This window comes from Trichosurus vulpecula, chromosome 9, assembly GCF_011100635.1.
Source record: "Trichosurus vulpecula isolate mTriVul1 chromosome 9, mTriVul1.pri, whole genome shotgun sequence".
Taxonomy (NCBI): Eukaryota; Metazoa; Chordata; class Mammalia; order Diprotodontia; family Phalangeridae; genus Trichosurus; species Trichosurus vulpecula.
The window spans coordinates 123,843,434-123,868,201 of record NC_050581.1 but is presented as its reverse complement, the minus strand read 5'-3'; the positions used below and the strand labels follow the sequence as shown (position 1 = coordinate 123,868,201).

At 44.7% G+C, this 24,768-nt stretch overlaps 1 protein-coding gene across 1 annotated transcript in view; it reads left to right on the top strand.

Annotated features, from left to right (window-relative positions):
• LOC118831376 (inter-alpha-trypsin inhibitor heavy chain H4-like) overlaps positions 1–17,669 on the top strand; it is a 33,063-nt gene extending 15,394 nt beyond the window's left edge. The window contains exons 7-21 of the mRNA XM_036738697.1: positions 338–454; positions 731–899; positions 1,498–1,623; positions 2,129–2,310; positions 2,620–2,805; positions 9,915–10,054; positions 10,363–10,517; positions 10,756–10,806; positions 11,980–12,114; positions 13,689–13,733; positions 14,799–15,008; positions 15,559–15,739; positions 16,023–16,174; positions 16,859–16,958; positions 17,448–17,669. Of these exons, the coding sequence (XP_036594592.1) occupies positions 338–454; positions 731–899; positions 1,498–1,623; positions 2,129–2,310; positions 2,620–2,805; positions 9,915–10,054; positions 10,363–10,517; positions 10,756–10,806; positions 11,980–12,114; positions 13,689–13,733; positions 14,799–15,008; positions 15,559–15,739; positions 16,023–16,174; positions 16,859–16,958; positions 17,448–17,532 (2,034 nt within the window). The 3' untranslated portion in view covers positions 17,533–17,669. The remainder of the gene's footprint in view (positions 1–337; positions 455–730; positions 900–1,497; positions 1,624–2,128; positions 2,311–2,619; positions 2,806–9,914; positions 10,055–10,362; positions 10,518–10,755; positions 10,807–11,979; positions 12,115–13,688; positions 13,734–14,798; positions 15,009–15,558; positions 15,740–16,022; positions 16,175–16,858; positions 16,959–17,447) is intronic.
• The last annotated feature ends 7,099 nt before the right edge of the window (positions 17,670–24,768 follow it).

The following is a 24,768-nucleotide window of genomic DNA, read 5'->3' as shown; positions in this document are numbered from 1 at the left end:
CTGACTCCAGCCTCCAGTGCTCTATCTGCTGTACCTCCAGGGTCTGTCCAGGGTTACCTAACTGATAATTAACTGTAAGACAGAAATTGAACTTGTATTTCTGAGTCCAAGTCAAGCGCTTTATCAACTCACTGCCTCATTTAGCTTTGAGGCCCTCATGTCTGAGAGAGAGAGATAGAGAGAGAGAGGCAGACAGAGACGGAGTAGAAGAGACAGAGACAGAGAAGGAGTGAGTGGAGGAAGGACAGCTGATTCTCATGTTGCTGTTGGCAAAGCTAGAAGGTATGTAGATGTACAGGAGGTGTAGCTCTGACCCACGGCTGTCTACACACTGCAGATCGAGAATGGATACTTCGTGCATCACTTTGCCCCAGCAGAGCTGCCTACACTGCCTAAGAATGTGGTCTTTGTCATCGACAAGAGTGGGTCCATGTCCGGTAGGAAGATTAAACAGGTAAGTTGGCTCCTCTACACAAGGAAGGCCTCAAGGACGCCTCAAGCCACTTCATTGTCACTCTGATGTACCCTCTCTATCAGCCTCAGGGTTGGTGCCACTACTGCCTCCTTTGGTCAGAAAATAGCCCACATAGCAACAGACCAGCATCTTCCAGTCTCAATTCTGCATTCCCAGAGGCTTTTGCCCACATCTGTCCTTGCTACCCCTGTTCATCTGTCATGCCCCTTCTTTGCTGCCTGAGCTTCTCCTCCCCTTCCTTTCCTGCCCTCTTAGACCCGTGAAGCCCTGGTAAAGATTCTGGGTGATCTCAAACCAGAGGACCAGTTCAACTTGGTCATCTTTGATGGACATGTGACCCAATGGAAGCCAATGCTGCTTCAGGCTTCACCTGAGAACGTGGAAGAAGCCAAGAAATTTGCCTCCTCTATCTTAGCCAGGGGTGGTGAGTGAGGGGCCAGGGCTTCTGGGGGTGGGTAGTGTGGCTGATCTGATGGCTCCTAGCCTAGCTACTTAGCTGAGGGTTTCTGGGGAATCTAATATGGATGGTCTGATAAGAAGAAACAAACAGGACCTGTTGAAAAGCTATTGGGAAGAGTGTTGGCATTTCCCTTATCCCATTCCCAACTGTGCCTTGGCCCCATGACCCAACTTTATTAAAAGGACCTTTGATCAATCAATAACCTTTCCTCTACCCCCCAACACATATACTTGGCACTCAGAACCTCGAGCTGCCCTAGACTGGCCTATGTAGAATCCAAGTGTGAATTTCACCTTCTCTGTTCATTGATGTAGGCCCTTGCTTGATGTTCCTGAAAATGTCCAAGCTATACTTTGCTAACTTGGCCTGGTTTCTTGACCCCATTCCCCTTCTGACCCATTTCTAGTCTCCTTCCCTTTCTACTGTGCCCTCTAACCTTACTTGATCCTTGACTCTGCTCCTGGACAACCTCCATCCCTCTCTCCCTCTCAGGCCTCCCAACCTCTGCTTGTCTCAGTTGATACCAAAGCTGAGGCAGGTATGAGCAGATTTCTCTCCCTAGCAACCAACATCAATGAGGCTGTCCTTCTGGCTGTGACAATGCTGGATGACAGCAACAGGAAGGAGCAGCTGCCATCAGGGAGTGTGTCCATGATCATCCTGCTCACCGATGGGGATCCCACTGAAGGTGAGGTGGGGGTGGGGAGGACTCTTTCTTCTTGGTCGATTCCCAGCTCTTCCTCTAATCATCTGGGTGACCTTGAACATCCCTGAGCTTCAGTTTTATCGTTTTCACTTTGATGGAGTCGAGCTCCCTCAGGGCGGCAGAGTTTTTTTTGGTGGGGGGCGGGGTGGTATTGTGGAAGGAGATGCCTATCCACATAGGGGTAGAGGTGGCTGTAGAGTCAGAGGTCATGCGTTCAAATCTCACCTCTGATACTTGCTACTTGTGAGGCCCATGACAAGTCATTTGGCCTCCATGGGCCTCAGTTTCCTCTTCTATAAAATGAGGTGCTTGGGACTAGATGATCTCTGGGGTCCTTTCCAGATCCACCTAGTTTTTTAGTCTGTGATCTCAGAGGTCCCTCCCAGCTCTGATATTCTACGATTCTAGCTTAATACTCCCCTGCCGAATACCTAATCAATATTTCTCTCTTCCCTCCCTGCCTACTCATTGGCTTCTGTTGCTATAGGGGAGAAAGATCCCCAGAAGATTCAGGAGAATGTAAAGGCAGCTATTGAGGGCCAGTACTACCTCTACTGCCTGGGCTTTGGCTTTGATGTCAACTATGCTTTCCTGGAGAAGCTGGCCCTGGAAAATGGTGGGGTGGCCCGGCGCATCTATGAGGACTCAGATGCTGACCTGCAGCTCCAGGTACCATCAGCTGGCCTTTGGGTTCCCATGGGGAGACCTCCCAGGAGAAGTTGTGAGTACGCTTTATCTGTGGGACACTGTGTCAGGTACTGGGGAATGGAGGAGTTACCACTTGATTCTTGTGTGGCTAAGGACAAGTTCTTTCCCACCTGTAGATTTTACTTTTCTTTTTTGTCCAATGAGGGAGTTAATTGGATCAGACCATCCCTAAAACCCTGTCTACCTCTAAAGTCCTACAAATCCCAGGCAGCTGTACTCCCCACTGTGCTTCAGTCTGCCCTAAGAAGCAGTCTCCCCTCCCTCCCAAAGGACTTTTACCAGGAGGTGGCCAACCCACTGCTGACCATGGTGAAGTTCCAGTACCCAGAAAATGCTGTGGAGCATCTCACTCAGGACAACTTCAGGGTCTTCTTCAAGGGTTCTGAGCTAGTGGTGGCCGGGAAGCTCCAGCCCCAGGTCCAGGATTTGCTCTCAGCCAAAGTCAATGCCCAGTCGGTGAGTGAAGCCCAGAAATCCTTAGATGGGAGAGCCTCAGCCTGAGAGCCAGGAGACCTGGGTCCTAGTCATGGCTGTCATCTGCCTGAAATTAATCAATCTATTCACCATCCAACTTTCCTAAGCTACAAGAATTCCCTTCCCCTCTTTGTGCCCAGGTCTGTGCTCCTCATTGACGGCTTAGTATAAGAAGCAGGTCTAGATGGAGACAGTATTTGAGAATGATCCAGCAGAATAAACAGCTAGAGAGTGCGGTACAACATAAAGTCAACAGACAGTGGGCTGGATAGTGAGTAAAGACTTTCTCAGAGAGGTGAGATTTGAGTTGACCTTTTGAAGAAGAGTAGGTTTTGTTCAGGTAAAGGGAAAGTAGGGAGGGATTTTAGAGCTTAGGGGGTAGAGGGAAAATAAGGGGATAGGATAAACTTTAGTTTTACATTCCTGAAAGATTCTAGAACCCTTTACTAAAGGAATAGTTTGTGAACAGTTAGGAACAGAAGAGATGATAGAGAAGAGCACTCTGAGTTGATTAAGAACAGATCATGCCAGAATAACCTCATTTCCTTTTATATAGGGCCACTAGTTTGTTAAATCAAGGGAATTCCATAGATGCCTAGAGAAGTAGTAAGACATAACGCATTGAGGGCCAGCCATAGACACAGGAATACCTGGGTTCAGGTTAGTAGTTCCTGACCTGCATTGATAGGTTGCTAAGGGACTGGACAAAGTTTCTGCATCAGTCAACCAACAAACATTTATTAAGCATCTACTGTGTGCCAGATGGGGCAGCTAGGTGGTACAGTGGTTAGAGCTCTGGGCCTGGAATCAGGAAGACCCATCTTTCTGAGTTCAAATTGGACCTCAGACACTTAGTAGCTGTGTGACCCTGGGCAAGTCACTTCACCCTGCTTGCCTCAGTTTCCTCATCTATAAAATGAGTTAGAGAAGGAAATGGCAAACCCCTTCAGTGTCTCTGCCAATAAAACCCCAAATAGGGTCACGAAGAGTTGGACACAACTAAAAAACAACTGAACGACAGCATGTGCCAGACACCATGCTAGGCACTGGGAATACAAAGACAGGAATGAAACCATCCCCATCACCAAGGAGCTGATTTTTATGGACAGGATGGAGAGATGTGGGATGCATACTACAGGTAGGACCAGATCCAAACACAGGTAGCTAAGGAATTTATGACAGCTCAGCCAAGGGCAGTTTCCAGTCAAATAAATCAATAGTCCGTCCTTGAAAATACTTTGTTCAATTGAACAAGCATTTATTGGGTGCCAATATGGTCCAGGCACTGTACAAAGTGCTGGACATATGAAGCAAAACATGAATCAATCCCTGCCCTCAGGGAGCTTCCATTCCCCAGAGGGGCTACAAACATAGATACAACTAAGAAAATCGAGGTAATTTGAATAGGAAGAGACAAGTGACAGTTGTTACATGAGGGAATTCCCTTTAGGTTTTTACTTTTTTTTTTCCTTTCCCAGATGTGTTATCATTCTCGTTACAAACCCAATGTAAATCATCAAATCATAAATGCAAACTGTCCGACCATGCTGCTGTTGATGAATGATCTTAATTTGCTTATTTTACAATTTAATTTGATGCACATTAGTTGCATGTAATTATTTCACTGCTTATTACTGTATATTCATGCTTAATTTGTTTAGCATTATTAGCTTGCTAAATATAATTTTATGTCACATTTATTGAAAAAATGGAGCCTGATGTATTTAACGAGTATTGTGAGTTGATGAGGGTAAATATATAAATAACTGCATGTAAAAACACACAGTTTAATGTCACCAATAAATCCCAAGTGTAAGAATAAGGAAATTATATGATTATTTTTGAAAACTTAAAAAGAGCTGAAGAAATGTAAAGTGGTAATTTGCAAAATAAGACCAGGAGGAAGTGGTTAGTCAATATTTTGTGAACTATAAGTCTGGATAATATTTTGAAATTGACCCCTAAACCCATCTGAGAAGTAGTTGATTTTTTTAAATGAAAGATTTCATGTGCAGAGATTTGCCGGTAGAAAACCTTAGAGGTATGCTTAAATCAGTGCTGAGTATAGATTTCTTATATCACAAAAATATTATAGGGCCATGTTAGGAATCTTTTTAGGACAAGATCTCTTTCCTCCTGGGTAAGGGTCAGGAGAAGTTTGGATCAGGCATGCAACAGAATTATTTGAAAGGCTGAAGACATGTAATTTAATGGAAAATGCCCAAGGAATAATTTTTTAAATGTGAGATCTCTAAAATCAGAAAAACTTGAAGCCAGTTTTAGGCACCCCAGTTTTAGAGGCAGCTGGGTGGCACCATAGGGCACAGAGCACAGAGGGTCTGGAGTCAGGAAGACCTGAGTTCAAATTTGACCTCAGATGCTTATTAGCTGTGTGACCCCAGACAAGTCACTTAACTACTGTCTGCTTCAGTTTCCTCGCTTGAAAAATGAGGAGGTTGAATTTGATGGCCCCTAAGGTCTATGATCCTATGTCTGACTAGAAAAGGAGATGGGCTAGTAATATAATGGGGGAATGGAACAGCAGATGGAAAGTCAAAGCAAACTTGTCTTCCCTGGCCTCAGATGTGTTCCTGAGGACAAAGTGTAAAAGTTTCAGAAATTCAAATTTCAACTCCAGCTGAGGAAAAACTTCCTAACACTTCAAAGGGACCAACAGTGAAGTGAATGAAGTCTTGGGAGTTTCTAGAGCTCTCCAAGGTTCTCTGGGCTGATGACCCCTGGTGGGGCATGATATTGTTGACAGAGCTCCTACTCAGGTAGTAGTTGGACTATAGAGGTGCCTTCAGGTACCTTCCTAAGCCATGGGGACAGGGCCACTGGGTGAAAGGGGCAGAGAGCATGGATAGCAAGGGCTGGTGAAGCAGCACCTTCACAGGGTGCAGGGGGAAGAAGAGACAGTCAGTCATACCCGGTCCTGGAACACTCCACAGTCAGTGACTTCTGGACCCAATTGATAAAGGTTTTGTCTGAGGTGAGTGGGGAGAGAGGGGATAAGCCAAGTGAGGTGTACAAAGATCGAATGGTCTTTCTTAAAAGGCAAAGGAGAAGAGGAAGAGGGGAGAATGATAATCTCAGTGAAGATTCCCTGGAGCAGCAGAAAAGTCTGAACCCATCAGTGTGAAAGTCATCACCTATAGCTACAGGCAAGAAGCCAATACTTCTGGGCAGGGGGTAGCTCCCCTGGTTGCTGTTGAAATCATAGGATACACACTGAGAGAGGTCATTGACCCAATTTATTGGTTACTGCTAGCCTCACTACTAAATTGAGCATAGTCAGTAAAACCCAGCAAACGAACAGAAATCCAAGGACACATCAATTCAGGTGACAAAACAACTGTAAACCTTCCCTCCTCTGGCCTAATCCCCTGAGGGTGCCCTGAATCAGTTTGGTATGTGTTGTGTCTCTGCCTCTAGAGCTGCACACTGTTTCCCCTGCTAGAATGTAATCTCCTTGAGGACAGGAGGTGTTTTGCTTTTGTGTTTGTATATCCAGAGCCTGACACACAGTAGGAGCTTATAAAATGCTTGTCGATTGATGGATTGTTCTCAAGCTCTAAGAAAAGAACTGAAATGGCACCATATGAGGACTGAGTGAAGGAGCTGGGCATGTTTGGACTGGAGAAGGGGTGGCTCAGTTCTCACCAACTGTATGAAGGGCTGTCATAAAGGGTGAATTAGATTGGTTCTTTTTGGCCCTAGAAGATGCTTTGGTTCTGAGGAAATATTGGCTTGTTTAGAAGTGGGGAGAGGGGTGCCAAGCCCGGTCACATGCAGGACTGTCCCTGCCTTCCTCCTACGGGTGTCTTGGGGTGCAGCGTCTGGGCTTTCCAAAGACTTGTGTCGGGGGCCTGAGCCTCCCTGACTCTGAGTCATCCGCAAACTTGGGCAACTTGTGACACCCCCCACCCCGACCCCAGACCGTGGGAGAAGATTCTGCCTTTCCCCGAGAAAGAGGAGTAGAGAATGACATCTGAGCTTCTGATGGCCAGGTCAATGGAATTGGTGACGTTCCAGGATGTGGCTGTGGACTTCACCCAGGAGGAGTGGGGGCTCTGGGAGCCGGCCCAGGAGGACCTGTACAGGGAGGTGATGCTGGAGAACTAGCAGAACTTTGTCTCCCTTGGAGAACTGCTGGCCCCCAAACCTCACGCTATCTCTCAGTTGAGGAGAGGAGAAGCACCATGGATAGCAGAGAGAGAAGCTGTAGGAGGCAGTTTATCAAGATTCCTTTATTCAGAATACAAGATACGAGATCAAGGAGCCATGTGTAAATTACGGCATTTTTATGGGATCATCAGCCAAGGAGAGACTCTCAAAGAATCCCACCTGGAATTCTAAGTTAGATGAAGCTTGGGATTTGAATGTCCGGTTGGAAGACCATAAAGGGAAGGAGGAGAGAGGGTCCCAGCAAGTTAGTCAGTCACAGAACAACTTCTGATGACTTGGATGTTTGTGAACAGAATGCTTTTGGGAGCAGGTTCAAGTTAGAGTCTGTTCTTGTTCCCAGGAGTACAACACAATCAACGTGACACGCTTGGGAGGAGCTTCAAACAGTTGTCAAACATAATTGACCATAATAGGAATTCCTTAGGGAAGAAAATTTGTAACTACAAATGCAAGAAGCCTGTTGTTTACCACTCAGACCTTTTTCAGTACCACAGATTACACAGTGGAGAGACTACATACATGCAGTTAATGTGGGAAAACCTTCAGCAGTAGCTCATGCCTTATTACACAGCAGAGAATCCATACTGGAGAGAAGCCTTTTAAATGTAATGAAGGCACAAAAGCCTATCGGCGTAAGGCACATCTTATTCAATATCAGAGAATTCATACTGGAGAGAAACCCTACGTTTGTAATGACTGTGGAAAAGCTTTCAGCATTGATTCACTCCTGGTTAAACACCAAAGAATTCATCCTGGAGAAAAGCCCTACAGTGTGAGAAAGGCTTTAGTCAAAAGGACATCTTAATCAACACCAAAGAATTCATACTGGAGAGAAACCTTTTACATGTAATGAATGTGGGAAAGCTTTTAACCAATATAAACACCTTAATGAACACCGAAGGATTCATACTGGGGAGAAACCCTATGAATGTAATGTATGTGGGAAAGTTTTTAGACAATTTGAAAACCTTAGTAAACATCAGAGAATTCATACTGGAGAAAAACCATATAAACGTAAACAGTGTGGCAAAGCTTTCACTGACAATTGTGTTCTTATTCAGCATGAAAGAATTGATACAGGAGAGAAACCATATATATGTAATGAATGTGGAAAGGCCTTCAGTCAAAAGATATGCCTCAAGAAACTGGAGAGATACAATATAAATGTAATGATTGTGGAAAAGAGTTCACTGACAAAACGTCCTTTATTTGTCACTAGAAAATTCATACTGGAGAGAAGCTCCATGAGTGTATTGACTGTGGGAAAACTTTTTGCCAGAAGGCAAACCTTAAAAAACACAAAATGATTCATACTGGAGAGAGAAGCCCTTTGAATGTAATGAATGTGGGAAAGCTTTCCAAGTGGTGGGACAGTTTAACATACATAAAAGAATTCATACTGGAGAGAAACCTTTTAAATGTAGTGAATGTGGAAAAGCTTTCAGAGACAGGGAAGGACCTAGTGTACATAAGGAAAAATATGAGAGAAATGTTACACACCTGATGACTGTGGGAAAACCTTCGGAAACCGGGCATACTTTTATATATATCGAAAAACTCATAATTGGAAGAAACGTTACAAGTGTAATGAATATGGGAAAGACTTTAGCCTGAGAGAATCCTTTGTTGTTCATCAGAGAATTCACAATGGAGAAAAGCCTTATAAATGTAATGTATGTGGAAAAGTCTTCATTTACAATACATCCTGCAGTAAACATCCGAGAATCCACACTGAAGAGAAGCCCTACACATGTAAAGAATGTGGAAAAGCTTTTATGCAGAAGCATTACCTTACAGAACATGAGAGAATCCATACTGGAGAGAGAGCCTTTGAATGTAATGAATGTGGAAAGTCCTTTACAGAAGCAAACTTATAAGGCTCATTAAAAAAAACCATCCTAGAGATAAATCACGCCTTCAGTTAGGACACATTTGAGAATATCAGTGATTATATAATATTGGACAATTGATGTAAATGGATCAATGTGGAAAAGCTATAATTTCAACCCATAGGGAAACCTGCCACCTCAGAATTCATCTGTAACTGAGACCATGACTGACCATGGAACGACTCTTGCACGTGTATTTAGCTTCTTATTACAGGTTTCTTGTGGAAATTTTACTGTGGGGTTTTAGCATGGGAAATACTTCATAGGATCACAAGGTCATAGGTTTAAAGCTGGAAAGAACCTTAAAAGGACATTGAATCCCAACTGCCTCATTAGGTAGACCTTTGTAGAACACAAAGGAAAAGTTTATCAAGATTATCAAGAGTGACTTGCCTGGAATCCTATAGCCATTAAGTATATGAGGCACTATTTAAACCCTGACACAGTCTGGTGCCCCACCCACTAGTCTATACTTCCTTTCATCTTGTTACTTGTTAAATACTGAAAGTTAAAATGTCAAAATTTTTTCACAAGTTACAATATTGTTTGGGGATTTGAAAGGGAAACATAGTAATCATAGGAATAATAAAATAATAAAAACCTTTAAAAAGAAATTAAATTAAATTTAAAAAATAGAAGTAGGGAAAGAATTCCAGCTCTGCTCCTCACCACCCATTTCACCTTGGGCAAATCTTTTTAATCATTTGGGCTTCAGTTTCCTCATCTATAATATGAGGGCATTGGAACAGGTGATTCCTGAGGTCTGTTCCAGCCCTGTGGGTGGTACGTATGCATGCTATTTTACATGCTATAACCTTTAAGAGACACAGGATGGCAAAGTGGAGCCAACAAGCCAGCCAGCAAGGGCCTGGGAGTTTGCCTGGAATTGCAGTTCAGCCTTGGTTTGATGCTGCTCTGTCCAGCTGGTGGGGGGGGGAAGTGGGGAAAGGGGCTGGGGTCTGAGCACAGCCCCAGGCAGATGCCTGGCTTCACCCCCATCTCCCCTCTATTCAGCACACCCAGAACTTCACCTTCCAAACAGAAGTAAATGTTGTGGGCAAAGAGAAAGTCTTCCAGAGCCCGAAATACATTTTCCACAACTTCATGGAGCGCCTGTGGGCGTACCTGACCATCCAGCAGCTGCTGGAGAAAGCGTGAGTGACCCTTTTCCCCATGACCTTGAGGAAAGCATTGAGGCTCTCTGCACCTCACCTGGGTCACTGACACCCATGAGTGAGGGTGCTCTCCTCCTCCTGGGCAATCTTTCAATCTGGCTGTGGGGTAGAGGAGGGATGAGGGATCTGGGTGGGTCTGTTATATCCTGTAAGGGAGAGGGAAGAAGCCCTCTGCCTCATTTCCAAAGCAGTGGATGCTAGAGTGATGAGCTCCCTTGGGGCCAGAAGGAGCAGAAGAATGATTGATGAGAGGGAAAGGGGCCATCATTGATGGCCTGGACCTTCAGTGTTTCAGCCTCAGATGATGAACAAAAGAGCCTGGAGGCTCGAGCTTTGGACCTGTCCCTCAAATTCAGCTTTGTCACTCCCCTCACATCTATGGTGGTCACCAAACCAGAGGGTCAGGAACAGGCCCAGGTGGTTTCAAAGCCAGTGGAAGCAGGTGAGCAGTGGGTGAGTGAGTGGATGGGGGTTTTCTGGAGGTCAGGGGCATTCCCTGAACCAGATTTTTCCAGGTCCTTTAACCTTCACTGCCCAGGTATCCCTCCTGTCCCCCTTTTCTGCCCTGCCCTGAGGGCTCCAGTGCTCTGTTTCTCTGAGAGCCTGGCCCCACTAGGGGCTTTGGGGGCAGAGTCAGGGAGAACCTGGGGGCCAACTTCTCTTTCCTTTTTTTTCTTCAGATAATGATAAGTCGTCTTCATTTTCAATTTTGGCACAACTTCCTGGAACAGGTAAAGACTGGATTTCCTGGAGCAGAGCCCAGGGGACAAAGTGGCTGCGTGATTGGGATTATTTAGTGGTTTAATGTCAAATCTGTCCACAGATAGCTTTTATGCCAAAACAGAGTGAGCTCTGACCTTGGCCCCAAATTCAGTCCTTACCCCAACCTCAGCCACAAATGGGCTCCAATCAACCAGCTCACAAAGGAGATAGAACCACAATGTGGGAGAGACCTTAGGGGTCATCTAGTGCAGCCTGTGCCCCTCTCACCCACCCCACCCCCAACACACTTGCACAGAACATCAAGGACAGATGGTTAGTCAGCCTCAATTTGAACATTTCCAGTGACAGGGAACTTGGTACATGCCATTGTTAAGTCAAGTCAACAAGCATTTATTAAGTCCCTACTATGTGCCAGGTGCTAAGTACTGGGGATACAAGAAAGGCAAAAAAAACCCCAAACAAACCAAAAAACCTCAGTCCCCGCTCTCAAGCAGCTCACAATCTAATTGGGGAGGAAACATGAAAGTGACTATACAAACAAAATATATATAGCATAAATTGGAGATAATCTCAGAGGGGAGGAAATGAGGACCCCTCTTGAGAAAGTATGAATGGTGCTATGGAATCCCTCTCCATTGCCAGAGACGTAACTATGTTACTTGATTTATCTTCCTTGGAGAGGAGGTGGGAAGACACAGATCATTTCCCACATTTTACGTGTAAGGAAATTGAGGCAAAGGAGGGTGAGTGACTTGGCCAATGTTATACCAGAAGTTAGTGGCCAAGGTGAAATGAGGCGGTAACAGTCAGGACTAGGGAGATGTCTAAGTTCCCCATCATGTCCTTGTAAATAGCAAGAAGCTTTCACCTGGACTGGATATCAGGAGAGAACGGCAGAGGTGATGCCTTGCGGGGAGATGTCTTAAAAATTTTACAGTTCATGTCTGTGGGTGGGGGACACATTCTCTGGAGCTAGCCAGGTCATCCATCCCTTGGAAGCCAAGCCCTGAGAAGGAGTTCTTGTCTGAAGACACAGGCGTTGTAGGACTCTGGTATACTTTCTCTGAGAAATGGCCCTTGTAGGGGAAGCCTCTGTTGAGCATCTTCCTGGGGGGTAAGAGCAGACTTTCCTGCCTGCCCTTGTGGTAGACTTTCTCCCTCACCCTCTGCCTCCTTTTCAGCTCTTCACCACAGTCCAAGGATCTCACAGAGTAAAGAAATTTTGTTACTACGAAGGCCTCCAGGTTTTCCAGGTGCTGGAGGTCCTCCGGGTCATCCAGGAAGGTTCTTTCTTAGGGGAGCACCCAGATTTGATAGTAAGTCAATTAACTCAGCCTTGGGACCTTTTCTACATTATTACTAACATCATCCTGGGACCATCACTGGGAAATCCTGATTCCTAAGCAATCCCAGAAGGCCCTGCGGAGGAGGTGAAGCTCCATGCACACTCTATCCCAGAGAGAGTTGAGTGGATATGGGCGAGGGACACTCAGCATTCCTTCCTGCCTGCCCTTGGCCTTGAGTATTGCCGAACCTGGACGTCTCTTCTCTGTCCTGATCCTAGCCCCCCAAGATGTGGGCCAAGACAGAAAGAGACACATCTTCTGCCTTCTTTTCTCTCTTAGCTGTGTATGACCGGTCCTCTCTCCACCCCCGTGGCTCCATGCTGTACCATTGATTCCCAGCTTTGCTTTGGTTTGTCCTCTGACTTACCCGATTTGGAAGTCTAGATTTTCAGCCATCAGATTAGCTGAGAGCAGGACCAGACTCTCAGAAAACGTGTGCCAGAAGGACCCTAGTCCTCATCATTGTACAGCAGCTAGGTGGCGCCATAGTGCATAGAGTGCTGGGCCTGGAGTCAAGAAGACCTGAGTTCAAGTCCAACTTTGGATGCTTACTAGCTGTGTGACCCTGGGCCAGTCATGAAACCTCTCAATCTAGGTTTTTTCATCTTTAAAATGGAGGTGCCAATAACAACATCTACCTTATAGGGTCGTTGGGGAGATTAAGTGAGACACCATAGAAAATGTTTTGCATGCCTTTAAAGCGCTAGACAGGGGGTATGCTGGAATAATTTTCAGTGCAAGCATTTGTACCTTGGAAATTTGCAAATGCTCCAAATTTTGATTTATTTGTTTTGTTGATTTTCTAGATTTAAGAAAGTGATGGAAAAACTGTTAATGCAAATTAAATGTAAAAGTATATCATGAGTTCCTTGTTTTTCTTCCAGAGAACTGGTTGTTAAACATTTGCCAGCATAGCCCTGGTACTGTAATGTTAGCTACAGAGAAGGAAGCTGGCGTCCAGAGAAGGGAGGGCGCATTTACAGAGCACCTACTGTGCGACAAAGAGTGTGCTTGGTGCTTTACAAATATTATCTCATTTAATCCTTACAACAACCCTGAGAGGAAGATGCTGTTACCCCATTGTACAGTAACTGAAGCAAATGGAGGTGAGGTGACTTGCCCAGGGTCACACAACTAAGTGTCTGAGCTTAGATCTTCTTGACTCTAGGCCCAGCATTCTGTCCATTTTGCCACTGAGCTGCTTGAGGTGGAGTTACCTGCCACGGTGACACAGCGGCTTTTGGGGACCAGAACTCTGGTCTTCTGAGTATGAGCTCTTGAAGTTTGGCTGGGTACTTAGTTACCACCCTCTGTGAAGCCTGGCAAACATGCTTTGGAAAGGGAAAAAATCAAGTTTCTTATTCAATCTTTTAAAAGGCTGCAATGGGCCGCTTAGGTTTGGGCCCTTGCATGGAAAGCATCTGTTCTTTAGGTGGCTCAGGGGAAGTATTTGCTGGGTTCCTTAATCCCAGCCTCCTCTGTCCTCTGCTCTGGTGACTCAACCTGGTTAGTTGACCTCTTCTCTCTCTCTCTTTTGTTCCTAGTGCGACCTGACTATGCCACTGAAGACCTCCCACCTGAAGGACCCGGTAAAACTGATTCATGAAAGAGCAGAGGGAATATAAATGGTTGGGTGGAGGAGATTGGGTAGGCCAATCTGTGCCTTTCTGTGCCTGGTCTGCCAACACAAGGGACAAAATCATGGCCATACTGTCCATAGCCAAGTCAGAAACTGCTCTTTTGGGGGGTGTCCAAACCAGGAGACCACAGCTGGGGGAACATGGAGGTTTTTTGAAAGGAATTAAGATGAGGTCTCTACACACACACACACACATACACACACACACACACACACACACACACAAACACACAAACACCGCCCCCCCCCCTAACCTTCTCTACACCTCTAAGATTAGTAGATCTAAGTCTAGTTGGTCCCTTTCTCACAAACCCGAGACCCCTCCATTATATTCTCTCATACCCTGTTCATCAGGATGAAGGTCCAGAACAGAGAAAGGCCTAAATACATACTCTCTGAATGGTCTTTCCATTTTCTTTTCTTTAAAATTAATTATTTGACATTTTAAAATTTCTTATCAACTCCCTTCATATCTCTCTCCCTTCTCCCATTCTCCCTTATAATAATATAAAAAGAGGGGGAAAAGCCATTCGATTAAGCTAATTAACCCATCATTCAAGCCTAACAGTTTATGGGATGCTCTGTATCCCCACCCCCTTTCCACCCCTTTTCAAAGAAAGGAGTCTTTCTATAGTATGTTTTCCTAAGGGATTTGACAGGGGGAAGGGGCGAAAGAGGGAGAGAAAAGTGGAGGGGAGACTCAGAACAGAGCTGATGACAGAGAGGAAGCAGATATTTTGATGTCCTCCACTGCTATCCTAGACAAGAGGGCCATTCTTGCCTAGAACCAGTTCCAGAGTCTCATAGAAAGAACAATGGTTTTTAGAACCTGGAGACCTGGGTTCAAATCCCAGCTCCAATGCATATTCCCTGTCCTTGGGCAGCTCATTGAATCTGTCTGGGCCTCACTTGATTCACCTTTAAAATGGGCATGATGATACTTACTCAAAGAGTTGTGGTGGGAAAAGAGATTTGTACACTAAAATGTTATCATTCTCTTCTATTTCTTCCTTAGATCCCTTTCTCTCTTCACGGCTTTTGGATTCTTCTAATTTTGGTCCTCAGATGGAATCGTATGAAGTTCCAAGTCCTTCCCCAACTCTGTCAGTGGAAAAGGCCCCTCATTTTATCTTGCTGAGAAACAACCGCACTGAGGAGACAATGTGTGTGAATGTCAAGGGATCACCCCTGACCTCCCAGAGTCTCTTCTCTGATCCTGCCCAAGGTAAGTGGACAGAGCTGTGTGCATGTACACACACACACACACACACACACACACACACACACACATGTTTATATTTCCCCTCAAATCTTCCACCCTCAATTGTGCAGATTTCTCCCATTTTGTTATGACATTTTGTTCTATGTTGGAGAGTTCTTTCTTCTAATTGGGAACTCCCTGAGGGCAAAACTAAGGTCTTCTCCTCCCTTGTACCTTCCACATCTTGGCTAAGAGAAATATCAGTGCATTATGGGCTTGTGCTTTCCTGGAGTAGACAAGACCCACATAGAAAAAGATGGGCCCTTTACAAAGCTATTTACAGATGGACACCAAAGAGCATAGACCAAGCCTGAAGGAAGAGAGGAAAGGCAGGGGAAAAGATCAATCAGGGCTGGGAGGGCCCAACTCCAGCAGGCTTCCCCAAGAGGACACTAGCTTCCATGGGGAAGGTTTTCCAGAGGGAGATGGTTAATCACCACGGGCCTCCTAAATGAGGTAACTAGTTGCTGTCCTGAGGGCTGCTCTCAACCCTTCTGATCTCTTGGGTTTCCAGGCATTAAGGTGACTGGCAAATACGAGGGGAGCACAGATAAGTTTGTCTGGCTCCAGGTGAGTTACAGGAGTCCTGAGGTGAAGGTGCGTGTGACCCAGGACAGCATCGTGGTGACTCGTGGCAGTGGTGGGAAAAGCTCCTCTTACCAATGGCAGGGGACGCTGTACTTGGTGATGCCTGGGTAAGCCTGGGGCTATTAGGGGACTCAGGAGCAGGTAGGGCCTTTAACCCAGGACTGGTCAGCTCTTTGAACCAGCAGAAATGGACAAGATCCACAGGTGCCAGACCTTGAGGCTTCTGGGAGCCTGTGGACAAGAGCCAATCCCTACATTTGGGATGGGGGCAGGGTGTCTTCACTTGAACATCTGCTTCCTTTGTACCTGGAGAGGCAGAAATTCCCTTTTCTGACTACTGTGCTCCCTGAATCTCCCACCTACCCTGCTTAGGACTTGGTTTCTCAACAGGCTGAAGTTGAACTTGGAAAATGGCCTCTTGCTGCTCAGTGACTCAGACAAAGTCACCATTGGCCTAGTGTACTTGGGCCATCCCGGTCCTGGATTGAGGCTCTTCCTAAATGATCCAGGTCACTTCTCCAGCCAAGCCAATGGAGTTCTTGGTATGGCCTGGACACTGTCCACAGCAATCTGTAACTTCCTGATCAAGTACTTTCTTCTTTCACCACCCCCCCCCCTTTTTTAACTATCCACTGTTCTAACTGTTTCCCTTTTCTGAATGTTTCCCTCTGGGATCACCTATCTGCTCCCTGGTCACTCTCTACCTCTCAGAGCATTCCCTTACCATCACCTGCTCCTCCGACCATCCCTAAGGCTCAGCCCACCATCTCCCCTCCTCCCATATTCCCCTTGTCATCCCTGCCTTCCTATCATTCTCCAAATCGGCTCACATCCCAGCTCTCCGACCATTTTCTCCTTCCCACTTGTGCCCATCTGACAATCCACCCACACCTCCGAGCATCTATTAATACTCCTCTTTCAGAAACCCCTTCCCCAGTACACACTCAAAAGCGACCTCTTTCTGGGAGTTGAAATCTGAATTTTGGCTTTTCTCTGTCCCTCTGACCTATTCCCTTATTCTCTCTGCCTTTCTCTCTGTCTCTCTTTCCCCTTCTCTAGCTCCCTCTTGCTGTCTTTCTCTCTGTTTATTTTTCTGTCTCTGACCATCTTGATGTTTTTCCTTCTTGGTTTCTTCTCATTTCTGCTTGTGTCTGTCTCTCTCTTTGTGTGTCTCCAATTCTCTGTCCCTCTTCCTCTAACATATCCCCCATCCTCTTGCTTCTCAGGTCAGTTTTACCAGGACTTGCAATGGGATCCTGCTGGGCCAAGCACAGTTGAAGACACACGGGAGCTGAGTGTGAGGGGAAAGACGTATACAGTCACCAGGTAACTATCGGCCACTGTGAGCCCAGGCTAGACTTTCTTTCCACTTCTTCAAGGAGAATCCCAGGTTTGGGCATCTTATGCCCAAGCACAGATCTGTTCATTCAAGGCAGTGGTGACACCTTTGGTCAAGTGGTCTCTGATGATCTGAGACAACCATGGGTCACTCTGCCATCCTCAGATAATTCAAAATCCAGAGATCTTCCAAAATACCCACAAAAATTACAAAAAAAAAGATCTTTGAAATCCATGGTCAATTAAACATGTTCCGTAAAGGTCAAACAGTACAGATAATGGGAAGAAAAAAATAAAGGAGTGAGAACTAGGAGAAACAAGGTACAGATCGTTTAAAAAGATGTATAATCTGAAAACCATAGATAACTGAAGAAAAAAAGAAATAGTTAATATAACACTACTACTATTAGATAATTAACGAAACTTTTAATAATTAGTTGAGGATTTTCTGACAAGCTGTGTTTGTGTATTTTGCAGAAAGTCCATGGTGGATTTCCAAGGAAGCAGAGATACCATCCCACCGCCAAAGTTATCATGCTTGTACCTAGAGCAGCCTTTATGAGGTGGAAGAGAATCAGGGCCAGCTATACCCTTCTGGTCTCCATACTTGCCCCAAGCAGGGTCAGGAGCTGCCTCTCTGCCCTTTGCTAATTGCCCATCTGGGACCAGGTGGGGGATGCATAAAGCAAAATCTTAGCATTTCTGTGTGTGATGCCTCTCATTTCCTGTGGGACAGTGGTGGGAAATGTCTTTGGTGATTGAATCCCATGATGAAGTGTCATGGAGGAATAAGGATTTCTGTCTCAGGGACTTATTCTGGGCCAGTTTGGGATGCAAATCCAAAATTCACAGATGTTCCAAATACCCAAATAAGTTGAACCAAGAGAGATTTTTCAATTGATCAACAAACATTTATTAATCACCTACTACATGCCATTCACTGTGCTAGGTTCTGAGGATTCAAATACAAAGAATTAAATAATTTCTCTCTGCATATCTTTGAAAAAAAGAAATGGTTAATTAACTCTCAGAGTTTAAAGTTTTAGAGTATAAATGTAGCCCTTCCTCTGGAACATTCCCTACCATTCCCATTCTGTTGTTGTTGTTTGTCCTTTGTTCTCAAAAAGGACCATGACATCGGAAGATGATGCCATGATTTGCAAACAAATTGGATTTCAGTGAGGCAGGGCTGTGCAGAGTTACCAACCTCACTTTCTCCTCCAGAGTCATGTGGGTCCAGTGGCCAGATATAGATCAGGATCACTGGAGATGGCCCTGGATGCAGTGGGAAACCTTGGCCTCTTTAAGCTAAGGTCTTTAAGAGGTCTCAGTTTGACTGAGGTAACACCCATTCAATGATTAAGGCTAGGCTCTTTGCTAAGGCAGAGAATGGCTTCTTTACCTAGTTAAAAAAAATCAATCAGGGAGGGGAAGAACCCATTCAACCTTTTGATTCAGTCCCCTTCAAGGAGTAACTACCTCCTCAGGCTCAAAACGTCCTTAGGGAGTCCTTACTTCTAAAACGTTCACTTGATGCTCTTGCCTGGAATCATTAGTCAGTAGGGGAAAAAATACCTCAAAGTGAAGGCATTTACTAGAAGGGCATAGTAAGAACAGTAAATTCCCCTCATAAACCTGAGGCAGACTCACAAATACACACATTATCAGTAGAAATATTGGGCACAATTTTAAAATAAGGTGGTTGTGAGACAGCTGTGTATGGAGCATGTGACAGAGGCAGCTCTCAACTCTGGTACCAAAAGGCTCTCATATTCTATTACTTCCCAGGTTGTTTTCACCTTGCTCCCCTCTCCAGTTGGCCTCTTCTCCTTACCCCCTAACCATGCCCACACACCGAGTGTCCCACCTGGTTACAGCTTCTCTATTAGGCAGGGCACTCAACTGAGCTTCCTGGGCCTGCTCCTCTTTGTTCAACCACTAACTACTAGGACAAATTTACTTCTCCCATGCCCTTCCTTGGTGTTGCCTCCTGACACAACTGCCTGTCTGTATATCCCTAGAGAAAGAGTTCTTAACCTATGATCTGTGAATTTCTTTTTAAAAAATAGTTTGATAGCTATTTTCCAGTATAATTGGTTTCTTTTGTGATCCTGTATATTTTATTTATTTAAAAATACTATTTAAGAAGGGGTCTATTGGCTTTACCAGAATATCAAAGGGGTCTAGGATACACATGCACAAAAGTTAATAACTCCTGCCTTAAAGAGCATGGTCCATTTTGTAAAGGTCACCAGTGACGTGGTATATCTTTTATCTGCCAATAGCTAGGTGTTCTCTGATTCTATCAAATACAATTTGATGCGTCATAAAGATATAATAAGACTTAGCCACTTTTATCAACAATACCTTCTATAATTTCATTAACTGGGCTGAAGGAGAGGGGTTAATTGATCAGGGACAAGTTTTTCACCCCACCCCCAATAGATAAAACTCACATACTTCACTAAGGACTTTGTGATGAAGTGTGTGTGTGTGTGTGTGTGTGTGTGTGTGTGTGTGTGTGTGTAAAACCAGAAAATACTTTAGCCTTAGAATCCTGAAACTAGATGGACTTAGGAGGAATTCTAATCCAATCTGCTCTTGAGCAAGAATCTCCTTTATAATAAACCTGAGAAGTAGTTATCCAGCATTTGTATGAAGACTTGAAATGATAGGAAATTTTCTACTTCCCAAACAACATTCCATTTTAAGCCAGTATTATAAGATGTTTTTAACATTAAGATGTTGTTAAGATTTTTTGACTATTACATTTTTGATTATCTTATTATTAAGAACTCTTTTTCTGGGGCAGCTAGGTGGTACAGTGAGTAGAGCACCGTCCCTGGAGTCAGGAGGACCTGAGTTCAAATCTGGCCTCAGACACTTGACACATTTACCAGCTGTGTGACACTGGGCAAGTCACTTAACCCCAATTGCCCTGCCAAAAAAAAAGGAAGTCTTTTTTCTTCCATTGAATTTAAATCTACTTCTCTGTACTTTCCCCGAAATGATCTACCTTCTGCTCTTTTGGGACCAATTTCTGTTTTCCACGACAACCTACAAACATGAGAAAAAGACACTCAGGTATCTCTTTCCCCCAGTTTGCACTCCAAGACCAGTTTCTTTTAGTCTCTTGTGGCCAGAGTGGCCTTTGTTTTCTTTGAGTGACTCAGTTTATCTCATTGAGCCTTGCTGGGTGCTGGGTCTGTGGCTTCTCTTCCAGGGCAGGAAGCCCAGAGACCATGCCTGGGAGCAGAGAACTTCCTGTGTGATGATTCATGGGGCTGGCTGAGGGGAGGTGTTGACTCCAGAGCCACGCCCTATTGGGTGTTAACCTAGGGGAAGGGGCCAACTCAAGAACCAATTGGCCTTGGTCATTCAGGCGGCGCTTGATGATGTCAAAAACTCTATAAGAAGGGAGAAGACAGCTTGAAGATCCCTTTTTCCTTTTCCGGTTGGCGCGGCAGCGGTGGGAAGCATGACTCTGGGCCAGCCCGAGCTCTTGGGCTGAACCTAGATGTTGGTAACTATGAATTGTATTGGGTCTGTCTGTTGATATTTATAATTTGTTTGTATTTAGTTCTGAAGTTCAGGGTGCTGGCTTTTTCCCCCGAACTAAATGAATGTTCTGAACTTCAGGGTGCTGGATTTTTCCCTTGAAGTAAGTGAATGAATCTGTATTTGGTCTGTCTGTTGATGCTTGTCTGTATGCTCCCCTGAACTAACTGAATGCTGGATTAAAGTAAGCTGGTCAACCCCTTCACCATGCTTTCCTTGTTTAAGCAGATAAAAAGAACCTGTGCTTTCCTGGCGTGCCGGCAGCTTTCTGGGCCCCACAGAAGCTGCTAGCCGGATTGTTAAAACATCTCTTTCTCCCTTGTTCTTTAATGATCTTCCTCCTCTCACCATCCTGTTGTCCTCCCCTGGCTTGCCTCTGTCTTTCAACGTCCCTCTTACAATATGGTGCCCCAAACCAATTACTAGTAGCTCCACTAACATAGAACTTTCTGACTTATGAAGCCCTTCCTCCAATACAGTCCCTTCAGAGAGACAGCATCCCTGGGTATTTTTAGTGTCCCAATTTTCTCCCATCCTCTCCAACATTTGTTCTTTTCCTTTTTTGTCATATTAGCCAATCCGATAGGCATAAGGTGGCACCTCAGAGTTGTTTTAATTTGCCTAGATCTTTTTATTATAAGGGAAAAGATTTTCCTCCTTACCTCAACTACTGTTGTCATAGATGGTCCAGAATGTATTAATAAGTTTAACTGTAAAGGATGTATCCCTGATCTCATGTGAGATGCAAATGCCTCTCTGATTAGGACTTTAAATAGCTAAGCCTTGAATGAATTTCAGCAGTTTGAAAATTTCCTGTTTTCCCCTGCCAATGGATTGCCCCATTTAATGTCTTTTCAATAGGGAAGGGGGAACCTAAGACATTTATTAAACACCTAACATGTACCAGAGGGCAGCTAGGTAGCACAGTGCATAGAGTGACCCCAGACAAGTCACTTAACCCTGTTTGCCTCAGTTTCCTCACCTATAAGATGAGCTGGAGAAGGAAATGACAAACCATTACAGTGTCTTTGCCAAGAAAACCCCAAATGGGGTTATAGAGAGTTGGACACAACCAATCAACAACAAACACATACCAGGGACTTTACTAAATACTTTTATAGATGTTGCCTCATTTGAGCCTCACAACCACCCTATGAAGCAGATGCTATTGTTATACCCCTTCTACAGTAGAGTGAATGAGACAGACAGATGAAGTGACTTGCCCAGGGTCACACAACTAGTAAGAGTCTGAGGCTGGATTCTGACTCAGGTCTTCCTGACTTCAGGCCCAATGTTTTATCCATTGTGCCATCTAGCTGCCTCCAAATGGAAGAGATTAGAAACTGGGAAGTTCCTGCAAAGGATACCCCTGAAGAGAAGAGGAAGGAATTTCCTTCCTCACCCTTCCTTTTCTCCTCTAGCTCTAATGGGGAGCTATTGGATGAGCAGGAGACACTACATCCAGGAAGGAGTAGGGACACGTACTCTAAAGTAACAAAGATACAGAGGTAAGTCACCTGAGGGAGAGAGCGGCTTCAAGGATTGTGATCTTTTGCAAGCCAGAGTTGGGTTGTAAGAAGGACTAGACCCTGAGAATCCAGCTTGAGAATTCTAGGAGAAGTCCTGCTCTACTAGGAGTTGTGAATTGACCTTGCTGAGGTACCACAGTGTTTTTTTAACTATTGTTCTTGCTCTGCCATTTGAGCAAATGCCTTTTGTGAGAGCTTATTGAGTCTACTGGCTGATTGTTCATGGGAGGGGCACTGGTAGGGTCTTGCAAGCTGGAGTAGTAGAAGTAGCCATCTACTATTCTAGGCTTATCCCTAGAACCTCAGGTAGCAGCTGTCCTCTGGGGACCCAATCCATCAGGACAAATTTATGTACAAATTAGGGGAGAAGGGTTATTATAATAACAAGGACAGTTTGGCTATACTTGGCTCATCTGTCACTTTTTGGTCAGTTGATTGATTTTTAAAGCTTTAATCAGCAGAGATTCCTGCTCACCAGTTGCCTGATTCTATTCAGTAATCAGTATCAAATGATCTCCAACACTTATCCCTAGATGTTATGTGCCCTCAACCAATACCAGACGTCACTTTTGGGAGGGAGTGCTGTATTTCCAATCTTTGTATATCAGATACTTGGTTTCCTCTTTTACCCTTTGTGCACAGCATGAATTTTTTTAAAGTTAATTAATTATTATTATTATTTTAGTTTACAACACTCAGTTCCACAAGTTTTTGAGTTCCAAATTTTCTCCCTCCCTCTCTTCCCCCACCTTCAAGATGGCATGTGATCGGATATAGGTTCTACATATACCTTCACGTTAAACTTATTTTCCCAATAATCAAGTTGTAAAGAAGAATTGTAACCAATGAAATGAACCATGAGAAAGATGAAACCAAACCAAGAATCAAATAAAATTAAATTTAAAAAAAGAGAGAGCAAATAGTTTGCTTCAATCTGCATTCAGACTCTGTAGTTCTTTCTCTGGTTGTAGATAGCCTTTTCCAACATGAGTCTTTATGAAGTCCATCTGCTCCTCATTTCTCTTTTTTTTATCGCTCCTCATTTCTTATAGCACAATAGTATTCCATTACATTCGTATACCACAGTTTGTTTAGCCATTCCCCAATTGATGGGCATCCACTTGATTTCCAATTCTTTGCCACCACAAAAAGAGCTGCTATAAATATTTTTGTACATATGGGTCCTTTTCCCCTTTGTATGATCTCTTTGGGATATAGCCCTGGACAATCTATCAGGAGGGATGTGGTACCTAAGAGTTGTTTTGATTTGCATTTCTCTAATCAATAGAGATTTGGAGCAATTTTTCATATGACTATAGATATCTTTAATTTCTTTCTCTGAAAACTGCCTGTTCGTATCCTTCGACCATTTATGCAGCATGAATTTTTTAAAAAGTGATTAAGTATTTATTAAGGATTTACTATGTGCAAGTGCTGTAATAAACCTTGGATATAAAGACAAAAGGTAAACATCTGTCCTGTCAGATTAGCTAACATGACAAAACAGGAAAATGATAAATGCTGGAGAGGATGTAGGAAAATTGGAACACTGTTACATTGTTGGTGGAGTTGTGAATGGATCCAGTCATTCTGGAGAGAAATTTGGAACTATGCCCAAAGGGCTGTAAAAAAGTGCATAACGGGGGGCGGAGCCAAGATGGCCGCATGAAGGCAGCTTCTTACCGGAGCTCTCTCACAAGGTCTGTCAGATTCCCATAAAAAAGTGAATTTGAGCAGATTTGAGAGAGTCAGAAACCGCGAGCAGTCTGCGTGGGGCAAATTTCCGAGCCGGGAGAGTTTGAAAGGCCGGAGGAACGAACCTGCAGGCTCGGAGAGTGCTCGGTGCAGAGCTGCACCAGACTAAGGCGGAAGCGGCTGGCCGGGAAATCCACGTGGGAGACGGGCTGGGAGAAAGCTGGGCGCCCGAAACCGGCAGAGATCCCCAGGCCTCCCAACACAGGACGGCAGTCTCTGGGAGCGATGAGAGGCAGCGCAACGCCACCAGCCGAGAAAATACCCAGCCCTGACGCTTGCAAAACCCAGGAACTCGGCTTCTTGAACTTCCGGAAGACTCAATGGCCAGGTAACCGCCTCTAACCCCTCCCCCCCTCACCCAGAGAATTCCTCGGGAAAAAAAAAAGAGAACTGAAACAGAGGAGAGAGTAGCGGGGCTTCACAGGACAAATACTAGAAGCTCATTAGTCCCAGAGGGGAAGAGTCGGCAGGGGGCCAAGCCAGGAGCCCAGACGTAATCTTGCTCCCCCAGGGGAAGCGCCAGTCATCAGCTCAAACAACAAACAGCTGAGACCATTGCTGAAAAGCAAGTGCTGGAGAGCACCCACAGGGAGTGAGACGCCAGGGAGCCAGACCCCTCCCCCACACCTCAGGAAACTGAAGGTTATAATTCTAGACTCACAACTGGGGGACAGAAAGCCCTGAGATCCACAGATAGAAATTCGTTGTAAAGCCAGCAAAAGGCAAACCAACATGAAGAAGAACACAAAAAAACCGAGGACAATAGATTCTTTTTATGGAGACAGGCAGGATCAAAATATCGACATAGAAGAAGATAGCAATGACACGGTAGATACATCAGATACCTCAAAGGCTAATATGATCTGGTCTCCAGCCCAAAAAGCACTGCTGGAAGAGCTAAAAGAGGATTTTAAAAACCAAATTAGGGAGGTAAAAGAAAACATGGAAAAAATGGA